The sequence below is a fragment of the Marmota monax genome, unplaced genomic scaffold (assembly GCF_021218885.2).
Source record: "Marmota monax isolate L192 unplaced genomic scaffold, Marmota_monax_Labrador192_F-V1.1 WCK01_AAM20220418_F8-fsc00126, whole genome shotgun sequence".
In the NCBI taxonomy this organism is placed as follows: domain Eukaryota; kingdom Metazoa; phylum Chordata; class Mammalia; order Rodentia; family Sciuridae; genus Marmota; species Marmota monax.
Window position 1 is genome coordinate 5,709,347 of NW_026695245.1, and position 24,296 is coordinate 5,733,642.

General features: G+C 43.2%; 1 protein-coding gene across 1 annotated transcript; it reads left to right on the forward strand.

Annotated features, from left to right (window-relative positions):
* Positions 1–475: 475 nt before the first annotated feature.
* Positions 476–24,100, forward strand: LOC124085946 (spermatogenesis-associated protein 31E1-like; the record flags this gene model as incomplete). The annotated part of the gene is made up of 5 exons (XM_046434016.1): positions 476–560; positions 6,689–6,804; positions 19,202–19,259; positions 20,242–20,302; positions 20,565–24,100. Coding segments are annotated over exons 1-5 (3,856 nt in total), but the record flags the coding sequence as incomplete, so codon positions are not given.
* Positions 24,101–24,296: the final 196 nt, after the last annotated feature.

The window sequence follows — 24,296 nt, forward strand, 5'->3', positions numbered from 1 at the left end:
ATTTGCATTTCTCTGATTGTTAGAGATGATGCCATTTTTTCATACATTTGCTAATTGATTATATATCTTTTTCTGAGAAGTGTCGGTTCCGGTCCTTAGCCCATTTGTTGATTGGGTTATTTGTTTTTTCGGTGCTTAGCTTTTTGAGTTCTTTATAGACTCTAGAGACTAGTGCTGTATCTGATGTGTGAGGGGTAAAGATTTGCTCTCAGGATGTAGGCTCTCTGTGCATTCCACATTTTATATTTTATATTTTAGTGTTTATTTTTTTTACTCATGCATTTCATTTACAGACATATGTATTTTATTTTCTACTGATTTATGAAAAGCAATAAAATATTTCTTAGGAAAACATTTATAAAAAATAAAAGGGTTCTTTGAATGGTACTGAGAGGGCTGAGTAGCGAATTCTGGGCAGGTTCCTATGTATCCAAGGATCAAAAGCAGCGAGGCAGAACCCAGGGAGCTGAGCACCATGGCCCGTGGTCTTGCCACTACATTTGTCAGTGGATTTACCAGCTCCCTGGTGGAAGAGCTGGTTATTGTGGAGATACTAATGGGTGAGTATTATCTTTCAACAAAGAACTGAACACTCCTAGAGTGATTTTTGAAATCTCTGCTCCTTCTTCTTCTAGAGCTCCCATTGTTAGGAGACAGCCAGATGCAAATAGTTGGGAACAGAAGGTTAAGGGAATGATTTTATAAAATGGGCCCATTGGGCTGACACCCACATGCTTTGTTTTCCAAGAAGCAATTTACCTGCAATCCTGTCTGGCCTAAGTACACAGGATATGTCTCATTCCTCAGCAAACTACCTGTTATCTGCAGAAGAAATGCAGGACTGAAAAAATGTCAATAAGAGGAGCCCACATTACCCTGAAGGGGAGATTTTTTATGACCCTCTTTATACACCAGATCTCAAAACTCAGGGAGATAAGGATAGTTCCTCCTAACCATAAAATCTGTAAAATATTATGATTAAGAATCAAATGAGAACCAGCATGGGCCAAGGTGACATAGAGTTGTCATGGCAATGCGGACTTGAAACTCTGATGTCATCCTGCTGTTAGTGAAAAGTCAAGAGGGGGGGTGGGGTGGTGGCTCAGCGGTAGAGCACTCACCTAGCACATGTGAGGCCCTGGGTTCAATCCTCAGCACCACATATAATTAAATAAAATAAAGGTATTGTGTCCAACTACAACTAAGAAGTAAATATTTTTTAAAAAATAAAGAGGTAGACCTGAGCAGGACTCTGGAAACTTCTCTAGGATCTCCAATAAAACTGGAATGCAGGAGAGGCACACTGTCCTTGTGTCCCTTGAGAGTGTCCCTTTTCCCCCCTCCCATCCCTTCTAATGAACTCATTCCTGTTACTCTGAGATGCTTTTCAAGAATCATGGTTTGAAGGGGGGAGGTCTTCATGCTGCCTCAGTTTCCTGGAAGGCCTCAGCTCTGTGACACCCTTTGAAGTCTGAGGTGGCTGAAGTGTGTTTCATATATAAATATAACAAAATGACCCTGATACGAGAATACACCTTAGCTTTTTTGTACAAAGAGTCACATTGCTGAAAAGTTTGCCTCTCAAGATACCTGAACTAAAATTTTTCAAAACTGATGGATTTTGAGAAGTGAAACCTATAACTGCTTGATAAAATTGATGCCATTAGATATAAATTTAAATATCTAGAAAATTGGATTTGACTGCTTAGTTTTTTCAACTGACATTTCCTAAAATTTAAATATTTAATAGTTACCATACAAAACTAGATTGCTGAAATCTGTGCATTCTAAATAAGAACATGCTATAATATTAATCTTCATTTTTTCTTCTCAAAAATCTCCTTAAGAAATTATGTGTTCTGTATTTATCCTGACAAAAGTCAAAAAAGCAAAAACAAACACCCAGAAAACTGTCTCCAAAAGTAGCCACGTGAGCCTTGCATTCCACATTTTGCTTGTGCAGGGAGTCCCTTGTTCTGCCATTCTTGCTGCTCTAGGGACCCTGATCAAGCTGGCTCAGAACATTCCGGAGGCTGCTGCCTTCCAGCCTCAGGGCCACTTCTCATGCTGTCAGTCATGGGGGCTGTAGGTGCAGCTTGGTGAAGAGAACCCTGGTCTTAGCAGAGGTGGTTGAAATTGACCAGAGGAATCATATTAAGGTTTTTTTTCTTTCTGCTCCCCACAAAAGCTTGCAATACATACTCGTTTCCAGACAGGGACTGCTCTCTTCATAACTCAGATGCTGAGATCCTGGGCTGTAAATCTTCAAGTGCCCACCTGCCTGTGAGACCCCATGGAGACAGTGGAAACTGTCAACTGCTTTGACTGCACACTATCAAAAGTGCATTCAGGATACAGATCACGTATTATACAGCATAAAGTCAATGCAGGCAAAAGGGACTGACTGGATTGTTCCTTTTTCTTGTGGTTGTCACCTTTCCCATGCTGAGCCATTGAGTCTGTTTCCTCAGAACATGGACTGCACTCATCTGTTGATGGAGCCAAGAAATTTTTTTTTTTTGCCTAATACTTCCAATACAATTCATGGATGAGCATTTTAGAAACTATTTTTTAGCATTAAGCTACTTATTTCTCAATTCCATAGAGTTACTAGTATAAAGTATTTTATATTCTTTAGAAAGATAAATAAATAAATATGAATATATTGGGGAAAATGTTTAGATTTGTCCTTAAGATACTAAATGGTTCCTTTCAACATGAGACTTTGTTTGAACTCTGCAATATGTAATACATAATACAAAATTCACTATTCTTAAAATCCAAATAGATATTTTGTAAAATCTTAAAATCATAATAAAATAGCTAAAAGTATGTCAACTCCTGGTGTAAATCACAACATTATATCAAAATGTTTGAGGAAAATCTTACAAAATTAGATTTTTCCTCATATTTTTTCATGAAACATATTTTTTTTTTATTCACAGAGAGGATATTGATGGAGTTACCTTATGTTTTAGATTAATTCAAATCACAATAAAAGGGCTTGTGAACCAGATTTTTATAAAGGTGCATGAAGTACAGGGATATTTTTATCTCTAAATGCAAAATCCACAATTCTACTTATTTGTTCTAGAAGCTTTTAGGCATATATGGGCAAAGAGATACCCTATTTTTAAGTTGCCATTTTTTTTCTTTTCTTTTTTTTTTTTTTTTTTTTTTTGACCAAGTGGCCCTGCAAATGCACTGTGGACGTTGAGGGCTGTGCATAGGCCAAAGCTAATAGCATCATATAAAATATGTGCATGTATTAGTGCCCAGACTGTCTTGGTAGCCATGCAACTTTAGTCAAAGCTTGTCTGGAATGCACAATGGAGCACATGGGTAGAGAAGCTCCAACATAACACAGCTTGGATAGAGGCTGCCCTGAAATTGCCACATGGAAGAGAGATGCTCTTTTGTTCTGATTGTTTCATGTTCCTTTTCTGACTTCAGAGTTTCTAAGTCCCTGTACACAGCTCAAGTTACCAAATGAGACATACAGAATAAATCAGCCCAGTTTTCACTATTGCTAGCAACCTTCAGAGAGTCAGAGTTAGGTGTGATTTTTGTCCACCATCTATGCCAGATTACAGAACTGCCCCCAGAATCAGATCTCTACTGGACCCAGTAGCCTCTTTCAGATGAGTGAGCTTCTTTCAGGAGGGCTCAGATTTCTTAGTGCTGTTCCTGCTTCTTTGCAGGATGATATTTGAATGGAATTGTGTGATGGGTGGAGACATTCTGGTATGTGTCAGCTCTTCATGTTGGTCCTTGACTTTCACTATGTGCTAAGGCAGTTTGATATTAACCCTGAAGATTGGTTGGCATCTGCTCCTGAGTCCTGTTGGACTTCTTCATTAGTGTCCTTTTGGTAAGGCCATGTTCCCAGGGAACTGGTTATTATCCCCTGCTAATGTGTGCTATGTCACTTCTTGCTGATGGTGTAGCTCTGAAGTCTGATTGTGAGTCTTATTTCTGGCCTAAGCAGTCAGACTGGCCTTGGTTCCAGGTTTCCTTGGTTCTTGGTTTCCAGGTTCCAGTCAAGTCAATCTTCAGTTTAGATTCAAGTCAACTCTGAGGTCACATCTTTGTCTCACTTTGATGACCTATTGGGAACTCTGGGTCACAATGCAGAAGAGAAAGAGTATTGGTTGGTTTTGTCTTGGCAATTCAGGCTCAGAAATGGCTTATCAATTCCACTTACAAATTATCTTCTAGAACTAATCATATAACCCTACAAACCAGAGGACATGGAAGTGTAATCCTGTATATGCCTGGGGGTGGGAAGCCGAGAACTAAAGTCTGCTTCTCTATGGTTCAGCTTTTCCTTCAGAATTTCTATTTCCCAGGGCCTAGGAGACTCCTCTCTCAGAGCACAAGGTATACCAGAAACCAGCCTCAAGATCTGGCCACTGGCATCATACTTCAACACTGTGCCCCTGACATATTCCTTCAGGACTGAGGTGCTCCTTCCTGGTCACAGATATCCTGGCTTTCCAGGACTCTCTGTTTTTCTCCCTAAGCATATCCAGTAGCAACTTGTCCATGGCCCAGGGGCCTGTAGGGTCTCAACCAGCAAAGAGAACAGCCAGAACCTGCAGAATCCACAAGCTCCTGGACCCAAGAAAGAGCAAGAAGAAAAAATTTAGTCCAACTGATAAGAGAGAGGGTTGTGTATGGCCCAGCTCGGGCATAAGGAAGGAAGTTTGAAGGAGGGAAGCCCTCCCATGCTGGGGGATGTGCCCCCTGCCCAGGTCAGGGAGGTAGGAGACACAGTGTGGGACAAGTGCTCCCAGGCTCCTTCCAGAGAAAGGATTGGCTCCTTCAGAGAGGCCCTTAGGAACAGAATAAGAAACTTTCTGCAATGCATTCTCCCCCATAAGGTCAGAGGGATGGTATATTTCTTGCAAAAAGTCAAGACCCCATTAGCCATTTTCCAAACTAGCCTCATTAACAAGCACAGAGCACCTGAAGAAAACACTGATAGTCCATGGCATGATGCAGCAACAGAGGTATGCCAAGTATCCCCACTGCATATTCCTGATCATAAGACGGAAGGTTCTGGGTGGCCATGCATTTGATACCTTGGAGCATTTTCCTCAAACTAATAATAACTATTATGTTGGCTTGTGCTCCTAAATTCTATAGTCCAAGTAGGCAAAGAAAAGGATGAAATTAGGGATTTGAATTGCTTAATGCTCACACAAATGTCCAGAAAGATTCTATTTCTGCTCTGGAAGAAACCCTCATCCCCTGTGACCACAGAGCTGAGATTGCTACAAACCAAACCCAGAATCAAATCCTGTGAATGGCTGAATTACAGTGCACATTGAATTCCCATCATTGCAGAGTGTTTGCTGTGAGGGCATCAAAAACAATACTGCATTCTTGGAGGGATTGGAAAAATTAGTGCCACCATTATGGACTTGAAGGACATAGGGGGTGATTTCTTTTGTATCCTCATTCAACATTCCTATTTGGCTTAATGAGAAAATAAACAAATCTTAGAGAATGACAGTGGATAACCATAAGCTTAAGAAGGTGGTGACTTGGGCTGGGGAGGTGGCTCAGGCGGTAGCGCGCTCGCCTGGCATGCGTGTGGCCCGGGTTCGATCCTCAGCACCACATACAAAGATGTTGTGTCCGCCAAAGGCTAAAAGATAAATATTTAAAAAAAAAAAAAAAAAGAAGGTGGTGACTTGAATTACAGCTTTTCTACCAGATGTGATTTCATTTCATGAGCAAATTAACACTTGCCCTGGTACCTGGCATGAGCAGGCAAGTCCACCAATACACTTTCATTGTCCTACCTCAGAAGCCTTGTGTCACAAATCAACTGGTGGGGGGCGGGGCAGAATCTTGATCTATTTTCCTTTCCACAAGACATAACACTGGTCCATGAAATAGTTAACGTTATGCTGGTTAGACATAATGAATAGCAATTACACTACTTTTTTTTGGTAGGGCACTTATGTATCAGATAAAGAAAAGGAAATTCAAAATGAATTCAGAGTCCTTCTATCTCAGTAAAATTTCTAGGCATCTAGTGGTTTGAAGCATGTCAAGATATCCCTTCTAAGGTGAAGGATATACTGTATAACTGGCCTCTCCTACCAATAAAGAAACAACTGTCCGTCTGGATTTTAAGGACAACATGTTCCTCATTTGGATGTACCCCTTGGTCCATTTACTCAATGGCCCTAAAGGCTGCTAGTCTTAACTGGAGCTCAGAGCAGGAGAAAGCTCAACGATAGGCTCAGAATGCTGTGCAAACTGTTCTACCCAGGACCATGGGGTCTAGTAGGTCAAATCGTGCTTGAAATGGCAGTAGCAGGTATACTGTGTGAAAGCTTCTGACAGCCCTTGTAGGTGCATCACAGTGCAGACAGGATTTCTGTACAACGTTCTGCTATCCTCTTGAGATCATACTCTTCTTTTGAGAAACAGCTTTTGGCTTCCTGCTAGGCCTGATCAGAGACTAAGTGCTAAAATATGTGCTTCCAAATTACCATATGAGTTGAGCTTGCCATCATGAACTGGGTGTTGTCTGACCCACTGAGCCATAAAGTTGAGCATGCCCAGTAGCATTTCATCATCCAATAGGATATAGTCCTTGAGATACAAGTGTGTTACATGAAGACGCTAAATGCCCATGGTCCCCATTCCTGCTGCTTCTAACTTTTCTTAGTCTGCTCCCATGGCCTCATGGGAATCCCCTATGGTCAACTGATAGAGGAAGAGAAGACCGAGGCACGGCTGAAGATATGCAGGCACCACCCAGTAGCAGACGAGAGCAGCACTATGGTTGCTTTCTAGAACATCCCTGAAAGACAGTGGTGAAGAAATTCTTTCCAGTGGTCAAATTTCAAGCAGTACACATGGCTGCTGATTTTGCTTGAAAGGAAAGCTGGTCACAGATGGGATTGTAGAGTGATTCTTGGCAATCACTTGGTAAGATGGTCATGGATTTGAGCACAGCATGGCTAGAAAATTGTTGATGAGGATGTCTGAGGGATAAATACGTGGATAGGCCTCTCCGAATCATCAAGCATCATGAAGATACTTGTTTCCCATGTGATTGCTCAGCAAAGTAGGATTTTTTTTAAAGGAGGGGGGGGAATCTTTTTTTGCAGATGGATACAACACAATGCCTTTATTTATTTATTTTTTATGTGGTGCTGAGAATCGAACCTGGGTCCCGCCCATGCTAAGGGAGCACTTTACCGCTGAGCCACAATCCCAGCCCACAACGTGGGATTTTAATGATCTGTGGGTGCCAGTCAGCATCTCTTCCCAACCACCCCTGTCATTTCAGAGTAAGGTCACGAACAGAGTGGCCATGGTGGCAAGGATGGACTTGGTGACATGAACTTCCACTCAGAAAGGCTGACCTAACTTCAACCACTACTGAGTGTCCAATTTGCCACCAGAGGCCAAACACAGTGTCCCCAATATGGTGTCCTTCTCCAGTGTGATCAGTCAACTCCCTGGTGACAGATTGATTATGTCGAACCACTTCTATCTTGGAAAGAGCAGTGTTATTAATGAAATAGAAATTAACTCCAGATAGGAAAACACCTTCTTCCATGCACATAAGGCTTCGCCCACACTAACATCTGTGGACTTAGGATGCTTTTTTCACCATCATGGTATTCTATGCAACACTGATGCTAATCAAGGAACTCACTTCACAGCAATGCGCCAGTGTTCAGGAAATTCATTGGCCCATTCATGACAGGCTGACACACAAAGGAAGAATGAAGAATGATAGAAGGGGGTTGCACAGTGATGCAAAACGAAATGCCATTGGGTTTTCAAAATGATAATGAAGAATGAGCCCAGTGGAGAAGGGCTCAATCTCTTTGAAATCCTTCCAACATTTGGCACATTATTTGCAAAGAAATCTCCTCTTACTCATTGGATACCCTCAAAATATTTACAAAAAGCATGAAAACAGGCAAGGACAGTTAACACAAAGGGTGTACAAAGGACTTGATCTTAAGGAAACCTCAGGTGCATCAGGATCACCTGGTGTCACAGATGGATGTAAAAAATCACTGATTGTAGACATCTGGTACTGTGAGTTGCTGTTCTTTTTATCAATAAAGCTAAGGGGCAAATTCACTAACTTGGATTCACTTTCTCCAACCAGTTTAAGGAGACACCATAGCTCAAATTGCTGAGTTAACTGCACATTTTTTTCCCATGAAAGCAATAACCTAACTTTAAAGAGTTTACAGAACGTTTTCAGTTTCTAATTTTATGTCCTACTCTTGGGGACAACACAGCACTCAGCTTAGGCGTGGCACACAGTGGCTAATCAGTACCTCTCTGCGATGAATGAGAACGGAAGAACCTCCCAGAGTTCTAAAGAATATATTTGTTCATATGAATAAATTTTCTAAAAATTAAGCAGGATTAGGAAAACAATTAATTCCCTTTATGTTCCAGTGCTTTGGAATTTATGCTAAATGAACTAAACTATGATAAATGACCAAAAATGAACATAAGTTGAAATACTGGGTGTGCACAGTGCAGAACATTTTGGAAGAGTTGTTTCTGCTTTTTTCTGACCTGCTCATTTGGATACTTCAGTTTATCAGACACCCATCATGAGGACTGATCACGGTTCCTCTCCTTCTATACACAGACCATCATTATACCTTCAGTGATGACCTGGAAGAAAAATATCCTAATGATTTGGCCAATAACCTTTTGTACAGGAGGCACAGAGAAAGACTCCATTTTGCACTCTGGAGGCTGAGTTCTGACCTTCACCCCCGAACTTTCTGTTCATGTGAAACCGTGCAACTCATCACCATCCTGGGCAAACCCTGAGTGAGCTGAGAGCTTCTCCTCAGCAGAGTTTACAGATGTGTGGAATGTGAATTGCTAGTTCACAAGAAGGATCTTTGTGGCCACACATATTTGAAAAAGTCTATAGAAAACATCAAGTGTGTCACAAAGCAGGTTAGCTGATAAAAAATGTTAAGATATATATGTTCATTTTGTAAAGCTGTTGATTCATTATTTAAAATACATTTTTAAAAAGTCTTTCAAAATTCATAGTCATTAGATACTTTTTATCTATACAAAATTAGTTATTATGCTGTAGATGACAAAAAAAGGTGCGCCAGTAAAAAGAGACAAAGTATATAACAAAGTTGAAGAAGCATAGGAATATTGAGTAGTTCTTTTCTCACTGGGGAAAAACATAGACTGGGGTGTTTGGGGAGAATAGACAGTCCTACTAGGGACTCCCTGGAATTTCATTATTTATGATCTCTTGGTTTTTTTTGAGATATAGGGAAACAAAGTAGACTGCAAATTAAATTGTTCCAACACCCTTTGAAAGATAACCAATTATTATTTCATCATATCACTTTCAGTTATTTTGACTCATTTTTTTTAAAAAAGGATTAAAATGTATCAATGCAGCTTACCATCTGAATGTTTAATAACCAATTCCTACAACCCCTTCCCATCCTGGTACCAGAGGTAAATACTATTAATGGTCTTTGTTTCCATACATTTTTAACACTATCAAAACCTATATATGTGCTTATTTTAAAATTCAATAGTTACTCCTGAAATATTCTGGAGTAGACTGAAATTGTTCACACCTCACAGTATATATGAGGCACCTGCTACCCCATACCATCATCATCACTTTGTTTTAGATTGACCAATCAGATGAGTGAAACATACATTACTATGGTTATTTAATGGGTCCGACTTACTCTGTTGATGACGGCCCTATGTACCAAGGCAAACTCAATAAAACTTTATTAATTGGAAAAAAAAGAGGGGAATGTAGAATATGTGCAATAGAAGTATTTTCTGTGTAGTAAAAAGACAATAAAAACTATAAGATCTTATTCAACTGACTAAATTTACAAAAATATTTTGAATGGACATTGAACTGCTGTCTAGAAACTTATGTGAAGATTATGAAATTTAGATCTCTGAGAAGCATGAAACTAAGAAGAAGAAGAATCACTAGAAATTACGTATTTATTTTAGAAAAGTTCCACAACCTGAGACAGGTGTTTCTCTATTCCAGGGTTTGAGGAAAGTCTTCCATCTACTTTACTCAACAGATAACACAGACACTTCAATCTGGGCTGTGGAGTGAGCATTCCCAAATAAACCTTTAATTATATCAATATTCACCACAGAAAAGATGGGAAGACATGTCCTAAGCCAACATGTTTTAGATGAAACAGAACAAGAAAAAGGAAACACATGGACCAGGAGCTGTAGGACTTGGGTTCTGGTCTCAGCTCAGTAATTGAGGCACAGTAAATGATCTCCCTGAGCAGCACTATCTTCATAAAGCATGGAAGAAGTAGAATACTATGCTGTAGCTCAGTGGCAGAGCGCTTGCCTAGCACATGCTTGCTCCAGAACAGGGTAATTCTATTGTCAATCTAGTGGAAATATGTAGATACTTTGTATTTTTCTTATAAAATGATATATATAATAATATTTTAGATCAGTGGTTATAACTAAACAAAACATTCCAAAAATAGAACATACCTAAATTTCAATGAAGGTAGTTATGCATCTCAAATTCTTTTTTTTTTTTTTTTTTTGGTACTAGGAATTGAACCTATGATTGCTTAACCATTGAGGCACTGAACCGTTTTTATATTTTAGTTAGAGACAGGGCCTCACTAAGTTGCTTAGGTCCTCATTAACTTGCAAAGGCTGGCTTTGAACTTGTAATCCTCCTTAGTCTCCCAAGATGCTGGGATTATAGGTTCGTGCCAGTGCACTGGTTTTTCTCCTATTTTTAATCTCTCAAACAGCAACTTCCTATCTGTCATGAGAACAGGTCAGGGCTTTTACCCTCAAGAATCCTTGGTCTCAGTTCCTACACATTTATATTTCCTCTTATTTGGGCTAATAAATGTTCATCCACTACCATGAGGTCTGGGCTGATCCACCTTCTGTCTAGTCACCATCACCCAAGTCTAAGGCCCTGGGATGTACCTGGGGTGGAGACCAGGTGCTGCTACCAGGGACAGAGTAGGAGAAAGGGAAACTGCCTCAGTCCAACACCTTCATTTTACTGATGAACCTCAAGAAGAAGCTAATACAGTGTACTGAAGAAGAGCCAGAGCCCCAGTTTGAATGATCACAGTGCTTTTGATGGCTCCCAGGTTAAAATTTCAGTCAGTACAGTAGGGAGGTATCAGCAAAGTGTTTCAAAACTGAATGTCACATATGAGTCCTGAGAGTGCTGGGAATGAAGATGTGGTTCTAGAGCACAAAGCAATGATAGAATTTATTTTTGTTTTTGTTTTGTTCCCCTTTATGTTTTTTATGATACAGGAGTGACTTTTTTGCATGTCTAATTTTATTTCCTGTGCATTTCTGTACTTCATTGTGATTTTTGCATTTAAAACAGAAAATGCCATGTTAACTTATGGGAAAGATGCAATAAATAATAAAAAGATGAAACCTACCCACATCCCAACATGCTTAGGTTAGGAAATGCTATCCCTATATTATGCTATCCCTGTATTTTGAGGGGCTTTGGGATCCTCCACAATTGCATCTATTCAGGATTCTTACTGCTTTAATGACATTTTTATCAAAGTAAATGCATTGATAAGTGACATAAGTGTAGTTCTGAACCTCAACTCAAGGCCACCATGCTATACAATGCTACTGAAATTCGTTTCTGGTAGCTTAAAATTGTGTTGAGGGACTGTGGCTGTAGCTCAGTGGCAGAGCGCTTTCCTAGCACACGTGAGGCACTGGGTTTGATTCTTGGTACTGCATAAAAATAAAGATAATAAAGCCATGTTATCCATCTGCAACTACAAAAAAATTTAGAAAAAATATGTTTAAATTATTTGTTCTTATGGTGTTTACTTATACTTCATTTATTTTAACTTGAGTATAATAATCCAGCACTTTCTCTCTCTCTCTCTCTCTCTCTCACACACACACACACACACACACACACACACACACACACACACACTTTTTTTCCGGTCCTGGGGATTGAACCCAGGGGTGCTTAACCACTGAGGCACATCCCCAGCCCTTTTAAATTTTTTTGAGATAAGGCCTCACTAAGTTACTGAGGCTGGCTTTGAACTTCTGAACCTGCCTCTGCCTCATAAACCACTGGGATTACAGGTGTGAGCCACCACACCTGGCTCCATATTTTGCTGTAACCAAATGTTGGGGTTTGTCTGGGCCATGTGCCCAGTGGAACCTCTCTAGCAAGGGGCTTGTCATCTCTGAGATGATGATGCTGGTTCATGTCTCCACCACAGTTAGAGCTACAGCAGAGTCACATTTACACCATTCCTGAATACTGGTCCATTTTTAAATTTTGGTGGTTTTAGTAAATAGAAAATCCTTTAGTATTTTGGATTAATTACTATTTCCAAATTGAGACATAAAATAGAACATAAATTTAAGTAACAGTAACTGTCACTAATAGGAAACAGGCAGAAGTGGTAAGGAGCTGAGAGGCCCATTCTAGAGGTTCCTGTGAGTTGAGATACGACAGCAGAAAGAGTAGTCTCTATAACTTATAGAGCTCTATAACTTCCTTACAAATGATTTCTTTTTTAAATGCTGGGACTGTGCACAGATGCTTCCTCAACTTATGGGTTTATACCAAAATGCACCAGAAGTTCAAAATGCATTTAATATAACATCATACATATAACATCATACATCACAGATTAGCCTTGCCCACATTAAATGTGTTCAGAACACTTACAGTAGTCTACATTTGGGTAAAATAATACAACACAAAGCTCATGTATTTTATAATAAGGTGCTAAAAATATCATGGAATTAACTAAAATACCACACTTAAAGGGAAAAACAGGATGGTCATAAGAGTGAACTTTCAAACAATTGAATCTGAAAAATACTTAAGTCAAACCATCATAAATAAGAAAACCTCTGTATTTTTACCTGGTGAGTAAGAGGGCAACAAACAAGACTCTTAGCCATGGGCAGGAGACTTAGAAAAGGAGAATCACAGAGAAAACCTTGTGTTGGCTATGAAAAGGAAATGAGTAGGAAATCTACTCAGGGGCCTATTTACCTGGAATGTTAATAGATTTAAATGCCCATAAGTCTTGGATGCCTTCTCCTATGAGCAGCTGGGAGCTCTGGCCCCTGCCCCAAACACCATGCATGTCCAAGCTATGCACCCAGATGGTATACTACCAGAGTTGATGCAAAGACAAAGAGCTCTGGGGTTTTGCACCCAGTAAGCATTAAGTCCAGGGTGGGGACAATTCCATGGGGGCTCAAGTGGCTTGTCCCCCACAGATGGGTTGGCTATTTCTTGCCATAGTGTGAGGAGTCTCCTAAGTGGATTCTTGTTGGCCTTGTTGGGCTCTGGACCTGTGATCACGCCCTCATGGATTAAAGAAAATATTCAGAGAGCTGAATTTAGCCTCCTACTCTGGCATGTCATTCACTGTCCACCTTTGGAGTCACTCATGGACTCTGTCCTCTTGGTCAGTGTTTGGGATGCTCTACAGCATCTCTCCCAATATTGTTGCCATGTTGTACAACATACACTATGCCACCAGTACTTCCTCGTTGGAAGGTACAGATTAACCTTGACAAGATACTACTCAACATTTATTTTTCCATCCATAGCTGTAGTCTCTCAGTGTTTTTCTATTTTCTGATTCCTCACACTGTGGCAAGAAACAGTCAACACATCTGTGGGGGACAAGCCATTGAGTTGTCCCTACCCTGGATTTAATGCTTACAGGGTGCAAAACCCCAGAGCTCTTTGTCTTTGAATCAACTCTGGCAGTATACCATCTGGATTCAGAGCTTGGACATGCATGGTGTTTGGGGTAGGGGCCAGAGCTCCCAGATGCTCACAGGAGAAGATATCCAAGACTTATGGGCATTTAAACTTATTAACATTTTTTTTCCTTTTTTTCTTTGTTCTTTTTAGATACACATGAAAGTAGAGTGCATTTTGGGCATATTATACATACATTTCTCCAAAGACTCCAGTCCAGCGGGTCAAGGTGGGTTTGCCTGATAGGGGCAATACCTAATGCTTGCATAGGACTTTCTCTCTCCACCATATCTGCTTTCTGCTGAGTTATATGGCAGATGAAAGTTTCACGATGCTTCATGTGCTTGGGATCAATGCTGAACAGCATGGCCTGTGAAATGGGTGTCAAGACACTGACAATCAGTGTGGATGCCCATCCATTACATTAGCTTCTGAAGACCTTTGAAAGTGGTGGTTTGAATAGCTATCTTGCTAGGGAAGGCTACACAGATTAAGGCATATGTGTGTTCTTTGTTGTTTAGCAAAAGGCCAATATGATCAATCTGCCAGTCCCAAACTAGTTGGACAGTTCACTGTATTTTTTCCTGAATGTGGCTCAAAGGACAGGATAGGAGGCAGGAGCACACCTGTCACTGGGATGTTTCCAGGAGCAAGTCATTATATTTTAGGGATAATCCTGTCCCTTTAGCCCTGTTCCATCCCATTTTAGCACTTTCTAAATTACCTTCTCTGTACTCTCCTCATCAGGTCCACTGCCTGGGTCCTGGCCAGAGCATGCATCAAAGTCAAAACATCCAGCTCCATATTTACAGGGACAAAGGTGAGTGTTTAATAATCAATATTTCCAGTTTAATGTCACATTTGTTGCCACGGGTTGGCTTCCAAGAAAAGTTTACCCAGTAAAGACCATAGTCCACTGGCAACAGTGCCATCTACCATGTGAGGCCATGGTGAACTGTCCAGTTAGTACAAATATCCAGTGACCAGCTCACAGGTACTACAAGCCATAGTGAATAATTCTATCTTCTGGCTGTTCAAATTTTCTTCTGTCTCATGCCAGAAAGTATGAATAACAGGTTGTAATTCAAAATCAGTACAAATTCTTGACTCCCCCCCATGCTGGACCCATCTGTATATGAACAATTTCCAGGCATGGGGGGGATACTCCTCACACACTTGGGAGACCAATGGCCCTGGGGCAGCCACCTGGGTGGTGGGAAATAGGTAAAGGCACCTATTCAACAAGCTGTTGGTGAGAACTCTGCATTGCTGTAACACACATGCCCTTTATTTAGGGGTCTGTGCTATACAAGAGTGATGCTGGTGACATAGGCCATCCACCCACCTTTATAGGTAGGCCAGTTCACATTATGTCCAGTAAATTTTTAGACAGTGGCTCCACTTGTGGTAGGTCATCTTACACTCCTAACAACTGCTGTTGTAAAGGCTGCATCTACTAGTTTCAACTCCCTTCCCACCATGACAAAATCCTAGAAGTACATTTTCCATTGTTGTTCTTGCCAGAAAGCTAAGTGCATCCCATCTGCTTTACAGGTGACATCTAAACTATTTTACAAAAGAATAGCCTACTGAAATTTCGTCAGACCCTAAATGACCCAAGATAAGGGAACTACCATACTCAAGCCTGCTCTAGCCCCACACCTGGAAGAAGAGACACACTCAACACCAGCGCCCACTGCTCTTCCATATGAGAGAGGAAAACATCCAACCACAGCTGCCTCCAGACATCTTGTCCCATCAGAGTGGGGAAAATGAGGAAACTGATCCAGCTCCTTTCAAGAGCCCACACTCACTAAAAGACTGAGATATAATCATACGGCCAGGAATACCTTCCCTCACCAAGCAGGGGAAATATAAAGCAAAACTAAACAAACAAAAAAACATTCACATTTTATACTCAAACAGCAGAAAATCAAAGGGTGAGGAAGTCATTTTCTAAAGTCCAGTAAAGAATGGTGATTATCCTGGTTTAGATCTAGGAATGTCCCCCCCAAAAGCACAGGTATTAGGTAATGCACAAATATTCAGAGGTGAAAAGATTGGATTATGAGTTCTGCAAACTTATGGGTGGACTACTCCTTTAGATGAATTAATCTGAATGGACCACTGAGTGCTAACTGCAGATAGATGGGTGTGGCTGGAGAAACTAGGTCACAGAAGGTGCCTTTTGAGTGCACAATGTAACATTAAGAAACAGTATGTAGGGCCCCAGGCTTCTCTCTTTGCGCCCCCCTATCTTTCTGTGCCTATTTATGTATTTATTCATTTAGACCAGAGATTAAATCTGGGGCACCTAACCACTGAGCTACATCCTCAGCCCTTTTATGTTTATTTTGACACAGGGTCTCACTAAGTTGCTTAGGTCCCTGCTAAGTTGCTGAGGCTGGCTTTGAACTTGCAATCCTCCTGCCCTCCTGACTCAGCCTCTGGAGCCTCTGGGATTACAGGCACACACCACCACACCTGGTTCTCTCTGCTTCTTGTCTGCCATGGGCTGAGCAGTTTCCTCTGCCATGCCCTTCCACCATGATGTTCTACCTCACCCTGCACCCAGGGATGGAGATGGCAGAACCCAAAGTAAACTTTTCTTGCTCTAAGTTATTCTTGCCAAGTATTTCATTCACAGGGACAAAAAGCTGATTAACATAGGGACTATAGTTAATATTTCAAAGTTGCTAAAATGTAGTTTAAATTTTCTCACATAAAGAAATAAGTCTGGGAAGCAATGGGTAGGATATAGTAGTTGACCTGACATAGTGTATCCTAACATTATATTAGGCCCTTAGGTCCTATATATGTGTGTGTGTGTGTGTGATTATTTGTCAATTAAAATCATGATAATCAATGAGCCTTTAGACAATATATCAAAGAAAATAGAAGATAAAAATGAGGAAGATTGGAAGTTACAAGGGTGGTATCCATACAGATCCCATGGACATTAGAAAGACAGTAAAGGAATACCACAAACAACTCCATGTTCTTAAACTCAAGAAACTACAGGAAATGTACTGATTTCTTGCAAGACAAATATGCTAGATTTAACACAAAAACAAATGATCAATCTGAACAGAACTGTAACTTATCAAAGATACAGAACCAATAAGGCCAAGCCACCAGTTCAAGATAGGTTCCTGGTGAATCCTAACAAACATTTAAGATAGAAATTATATCAATTCTCTAAGATCTCTTCCAGAAGATTAAAGCAAAGGAGCTACCTTCTAACTCACTGTATCAAACCAGCTCTAATGTAATAACAAAATCAGACAAAGATTAGAAGAAATCTACAGACTAAGTCCTAAAAGAAGATAAGAAAACATAACAATGAAGTCTTAGCAAATATGACCCAGAAACAGACCCACATCAGTACAGCCAACCTGTGTACAGTAAAGGAGCAGAGGGGACACAGCAGCATGGAGCAGAGATCCTTCCAGCAAGTGGGGCTGCCTGACCTGGACGTCCCCATCACCACGGCTACTGACACATGTGGAAGGAGAGACTCAAGAGAGAAAGGAGGGAGAAGGGGGAAGAAACACTCCTTGTAAAATAAGGGCTGGAAACTTAGCAAATTTGTTATAAAACACAGACCTCTGGATTCAATGTTTCCTCTTTGTAAAAAAAAAAATCCATTGCTATGCACATCACAGGATGCATATTTGGTATGCATATCACACATGAATACTTGGGGTTGCATCTGTGTGTGTGTGTGTGTGTGTGTGCCTCTGTGTGTCCAAGTCTGTGTTTGTATAGGAATTCTCAAAAATATCTTCTGCCATTGAACATTCATTGATTTTGGAATCAAACATACTAGAAATACCCAAAAAATTCTTTGAATTTTTAAAAAACTTTCTATACTGTTCTTCTGAATTCTTAATAATGGTATATTTTAATTTAGTTATTTGTTGTTGTTCAAGACCCTCTAACTGAAGATAATAAAATTAACTAGAAAAAATGATGAAGAAATTTTATTCAAAATTCACAAAAATACATACAGAAGACATCTCAGTTCTGTGTCTGAGTTGATGCAAGGCAAGGAACTACAATGTGGGAAGCTGGAACTGCAGAGAGGGGGAACCTGAGAGTAACAATCCCTGTGAAATAACAATTACAGGAATGATCCAGTTTTCCAAAAGTGTCATATCAATGGAGCTAAACAGATAGACAAAAAAGCAGGTCATGTCTACATGGTAGGCAGAAACAACAGGACATGGACTAAGGTCTCCTGTGGTAGGGTGAGCAGGTGGAACTAGAAGGAAGGATCTAGACAGCCTAGAAGAGTAGGGAACATGCTGAGCTGGAGGGTGGGCAGGGGTGTGGTCTTCTTGCCCCTCCCCTGCTGTCAGGATCCCTTTGTGATGAGAGGGCACAGCCCTGTATGACAAAGGTCAGGGTAGGACTCCTCATTGCTGAAGTGAACTCTCAGGACTCATTTGTCCAAACAGAACAGTGCGATTCAGAAGATGGAGAAATTTCTCTTTCCTCTGAACAGCGTTAGTGACACATGGCTGAACCCCAGCTTCACCACCTGGACAATGGATATGATCCTTGCCTTTGTGTGTGGACTGGGGCTCTTTCTCCTCTTATTGCCCTGCCTCCAGGGTAATCCATCCTTCCCATCACCAAGGAAAAAGGGAAAACTCAGGAAGGTAAGAAACCCTCAGGCCATACCCAACAAAAAACAGATTCTCTTTTGTCTCCTCTTCTTTCCATTTTTCCAAAAGAAATAGAGACAGTTAAAAAAAAAAAAACAAAAACATTAGGACAGAACAGAGCACCACTCTGAGACAGGAAGGGCAGGGCAGGGAGAGGGTGCACTAGGGCTTCTCCAATCTGAAGCTCTCAGACCATCCATGGGGGGAGCTGCAGGTCCCAGAGTGAAGCACACACAGTGACTCAGTGGCTGAGGTCTGGATCCTGAGAGAGCTGGGAACCTCTGGAGGAGGACAGGCCTTGAGCACTGCTCATTCAGTCATCTTCTTCTGGTGTGTATCTCTGGAGCAGGCCTTTCCTCTGTATTGGGCTGAGGTGTGAGGGCTGTGCTGAGCCCTGAGGGCCTCCATCACCTGCTGGAGTCCCCTCTGGCCTCAGGGAGCACAACCCTGCTAAACAGCTGAGAAGAGCCTGTGGAAATGAGTCTGTTCCTGAGCCAAGGATCAGTGACTAAGGACATGCATGGGGTAGTTCATATAGAAAATCCCCTTTTGTTTTCCAAAGGAAACAAATGAAGTTCTGCTACTTTAAAAATGTTCTCTGAATAAAAGGGTCTCCACTAGCTGTAGAAAGTGATGTTGTTCAGAAACATGGAATGTCTGTAGCTGGTCTAGTACAGCAGAGGGAGAACTGGACACCAGCCTCTTTTTTTTTTTTCCTGTTGGTCAGCATCTGAAGGTAAAAGAGGAACAGAGCATGAAGAGGAAGAAGAGGGGCATTCTGAAAGGTAAGGCCCTGCCCTTCCACCCCAGAGGTGACTTTCTATCTACTATCCCCAAGAGGCCAGAGCCATGTCCAAGATGATATAACTTGCAGAAACCTGAGAGGAAGGGTCCTGAGAAAGAAATCATACCAATGACACTTCTCAGGTTCTGTGCCCAGAATGAAGCTGTGGTGGGCCGGGGTGGTGTGGGCACGACTGGAGCCTTGCTGTCTGAGATCCTGCCAGTGAGGAGGATCCATAAAGGCTGAGTTGTTTTCCTAGGGGTGAAGACTGAACACCCGAGAAACACAAGGCAAGCATAGAAAGCGAGTTTTATTTATATTCCTCTGCAGAAGAGGGGTCCCAGACCTGCATATATAAATAAGTGGGGGTGCCCAGACCCTTTTATATTTTAGAATTCCTCTGCCCTCATGTCCTCCTTCTCCCCTTATCTTGCCTCTCCTCTCCCATTCTGCATACATGACCCAGAGGTGGGCCCCATGGTGGAGTGATCCAGGCAGGAAGGCAGCAGCCCAGGAGGCATCAATCAACAACTCCTAGAGCTCCCTGCAGGGAGGAGCAATTCCAGGGCAGTTACCTTAGCAACAAGTTGTAGAGGGGACATGGGAGGAGGAGAAGGAAAGATCATTTGATTTCCTTTCCTTTTGGGACATCTTCCCAATGGGACAGATATATTATCTACAATGACTGCCACTTGTCCACCCCCAACACACACACTTCATCTGGATATGGTACTGGGACTTCCTGGTCAAAGTGTGAACAAGGTCTCATGCCCTTAAGACTGACTCTTTCTCCCCATAGGGAGTATAGTGGGGGTTGGTGGAGGTGGAAAGAAATGACAAAGTGCTGCCCCTGCATGTGCCTTGCTATCCCTGTCACCTGTCTTGTGGCCTTGAACACTGGCGCTGGCCCTCCAGAGTCTACTCTCCCAGTCTGCCCCACATGGACATTCCCTTCTCCACAATGACCCAGCCTCCATTTTCAGGTTATAGTGACTGCTGGAAGAAAGTGGAAGAGACTGAAGACCTGCTTTCACGTCTACAAAGGTGAGGCCTTCCCACTAGTCCCTGTGCCCTTCCTCCTGCTGCCTGTGATAAGATCCAACCACACAAAGCTCTCATGGGGGAGGGGCAGCCTCCGTGGGGCAGATCTGCCTAAAGCTCTGGGGTATGGGAGAGCAAGGCTTTGGACACTCAGGGTGTGGGGTAGTAAGGAGCCCTGGGCTACAGGTGCCCACCCCTGGCCACTTGCCCTACCTCCTGGCCTCATCTGCTCCTGGCTGCAGCCTGGGCCTCCTATCTCTTGTAGCCACCTAGGGAAGTGCCATGATGACAACAGCTTTCACCACCTTTTAAAAGGAGATGACCCAGATGAGATGTGCAAACCAGGGTCAGCTGGAGCCCACCAGTCATGTACACTGCCTGAGGAGGACGCCTTGGCCACTGCCTTCCTCCCTTTGGCTTCCCTGACTCCTTTGAGCAAGCGTCCTCTGCTCCTGGCCTCTGCTCCCTCAGCAGACCTAATGACTTCCTCAGATACTGTTGAGACTCACTCATCCCTGAGTGCCTCTCAGTCTCCAGAGTCTGTGATTCCTCTAGAACGACGTTCACCTCAGCCACGTGGACTTTCCTCTCCCCCATCTCGTCCTCCTGATCCCATGGCCCACCCTCCATCTCTGCCAATGCCATCTCCTGGTCCATTGCTAACTCCTGGCCAATCGCCTTCTCTTGTACGACTGCCATCTCATGTGCCATTGCCATCACCTGTCCCACAGCCACCTCCTGTCCCAGCAGTCTCAGGCCATGTTCTCTCCACCTGTCCCATCTCATCCCTCTCCTGGTGGCAGATGGCTGCCAGAGTCTGTGGCTTCTCCCACTCCCCTCACAGTGAATCCAAGAGAGATCATGCTCCCCACCCACCAGAGGACTCACTCTGGGCAAACGGCCCACTCTCGCAGGTAGAAGCTGAGGGGAAATCTTTCATTAACCCTGGTGTCCAGAAACTGCTGGAGATACTGATCAGCAAGAGAGCAGAAATGAAAATTTGTAATCTGAAGACAAAGGGTGAATTAGAAAACTCCCTGAATAATCTAGGAATGACCATAAAGTCACTGGGCAGGGAACAGGACACCACCATCCCACAACCCTTCTGGAACACAAAAGGCAAGCCAGAGAAGCTTTCTGTTCCTCAGCAGTTCTTTTACACTGAGATTCTGAGCGACCATTTACAGCAGAAATGGAGCCAGTTCTTTTGGGGCTTCCCCATTCTGCACAGCGAGTCCCTGGTGGCTACTGTCAGCATGTCTGAGCCCTCAGCAGACTTTTCCTCCATTGCATTCAATGAAGTGCCTAATTACATTCCAGGGCAGGTACAGGCTGCACCTGGGCCACTCTTTGCCTCCCAGTTGCTCCACCCACTTGTCCAACTCCAGCCTGGGACTCCAACCTTGTCCTGGTCCCAGTCCCCACTGCTGGCTCAGATCCACCATCAGGACCATCTCCCATCATCTCTCCCAAGCCTGCCATGCCATCTTCCTCTGAATACTGCCTGTGGATTTCCATGCCCCAAAAGCCACAAGGGGACCCAGCTGCTTTCCGCTTCTGCTCTACAATACCTGGAATACCACATTATAAGAAAACACATAGAAAGTAGACAGGCTTTACCTTATTTGGTCCAGAAGTCTCAGAAGGTCTTTAGCCATCTCACTTCAGAGAACAGGGCCTCCTGTGACCACAACAAGCCCCCAGGGGACTTCCTCAGCCTTGATCCTCAGGAGAAACTGGAGCAACACCTTCAGAAGAGGTTCATGCTACATCAGTATGGACTACCACCCAATATGGACCCATTTCTGAATCTGACGGAGTCCTGGGATAACATCCCAAGGATAGATCAGGCAAAGGACAGTTGTGAGTCTTCATGGAACTCAGTGATTCCAGACAACAGGAGCCCTGCTGTACAGAGGGCTGGTTCTGAGAGGCCAGAGATAATACAGGAGGGCACGATTCCCATGGGTGTTTGTAATTCCAGGCTTGGCACATACCATGTCTCTGTCCTACCTGGAAGTTCAAACACCCAGAAGGAAACTTGGGGTGGACCAACCTTAAAAGGTGGGGAAGCCTTCAGGAACACCTCCCAGGTGCTCTCCCTCCTTGATGCTAGCATTCGGCAGGAACTGGAGGCACATGTTACAAGTCTAAGAGTGAGGCACAGGTGGGGCCTACCCCTCAGGGTCCTCAAGCATATTAATATCTTGAAGATGAGGAACTCTGAGGCTTCACCACCTCCACAGCCTGCCCTTCCCTCTTCAGCCTCCTATGACTCCAGGGCTAACCCCATTGCCCATGATGCCAAGGTCCTGAGAAAACCCACTCAGAAAGGTCCAGGACTGAAGGAGGTAGCACAATCTCCAGTTCCCACCCAGAGGAGTCCTCTCTCTGGCCCCTCTTTTGAGTCCCTGAGCAGAATTCCATCTGGTGACAACGGTGGGCTCCCAGATGCTCCTTCAACTGCACATGAAAGCAGCCTGCCCTCTCAGCCCCACACTTACATTCTCATGGGCAGAACCTGGAACAATGGTACTGTCCTGGGATCTGCAAGAGACAGTCTGGAACCAAGTCCAAGCCTAGAAATGGGCAGACATTTGTCTCTGGGGAGTGGAAGTATGAGCTCACAAGTCTCATGCCACAGCCTGCCATCACTTCAGGTAGGGTCCGAAGTTATAAAGACTGAAGAAGTCAGAGAGCTGGAGGATGATGAGGAGGAGTCTTCTAAATGGGGAATCACCAAGGAAACCAGGAAGACTTCAAACTTCCCTAATGTTCATATTAATTCCCTAGGGAGTTTAGAATCTCAGGGGACCAGTGAAGGACCCCCCTCTTCTATAAGTTCTATTTCCCAGGGCCAAGAATACTCATGCCTGAAAGCACAGACTGAGCCAAAGAACCAGCCTCAAGAACTGGCTACAGGTGTCAACCTGCAAGACTGTGCCACTGACAAGTTTCATCAGGACTGTGCCCCTGAGGTGCTCCTGGCTGAAGACATCCTAGCTTCCCAGGAGAGACAGTCCAGCACTCTAAACATGTCCAGTAGGAGTGCATCAACTTCTCAGTGTGGACTCAGTGAAGACAGCATCCAGGACCTGCAGGGACCCAAGATCCCTGAGCACCAGGATCCAGGGAAGAGCAGGAGAAATACGTTTAGGCCAACTGCCAAGAGGGCGGACAGCGTGAGGCCCAGGTCAGGAACACAGGGAGAAAGGCTTTCAGAAGGGAGGCCCTCCTGTGCTGGGGAAATGGGCCCCTCTGTCCCAGTTATGGAGGTAGGGGACACTGTGGGGGACAAGTCTTCCCAGGCTCCTTCAAAGGGAAACTTTGGAGACAGAATAAAGAACTTTCTGCAAAATATCTTCCCCAGTAAAGCCAAAGAGCAGGCAAACTCTCTACCCCAAATCATGATCCCATCAACTACTACCCAAAGCCAAGGGTCAGTCACAAGCCAAGTGCTTATAGACAATGCAGTGTCAGAAGCCCAGGCACTCATGACTACTTTTGGATGGATCACAGATCAGAAAATGATGTTTCATGATGAACATTCGGCCTCAAAGAAAAACACACTTAAAGAGGAACAGCAGGCCTCTATGGGTAGACAATCCCATTATTCTAGCTGTTCCTCCTCCCTGGAACAAAGAAGAGGGATGGGAGCTATGGCTCATGGTCACCAGGCCAGCCTCAGGGTCAGCCATCCTCTGAACAGGTGCATCAGAAACCCGGACAACAATCCGGCCTTGCTGCTTAAGAAGTCTGCACCTCTGCCCAGCCCCTGCCAGCAGAGGTCCAGGGTGGCAGGTATCTCGGGCCACAGTGTCCACTGTCCAAGGCACTGTGCTCTTCAGAGACATTTGCTGTCTCATCAGCATCAACATGCTTCCCACTCCTGTCCTGCTGGGAAGAAGTTTTTCCCACAATTCACACCACACTGAGAGAAACTGTCCTCATGTGAGCCCAGCCTTTGTTTGATAATGGCTTATTTCTAATGAGGTGA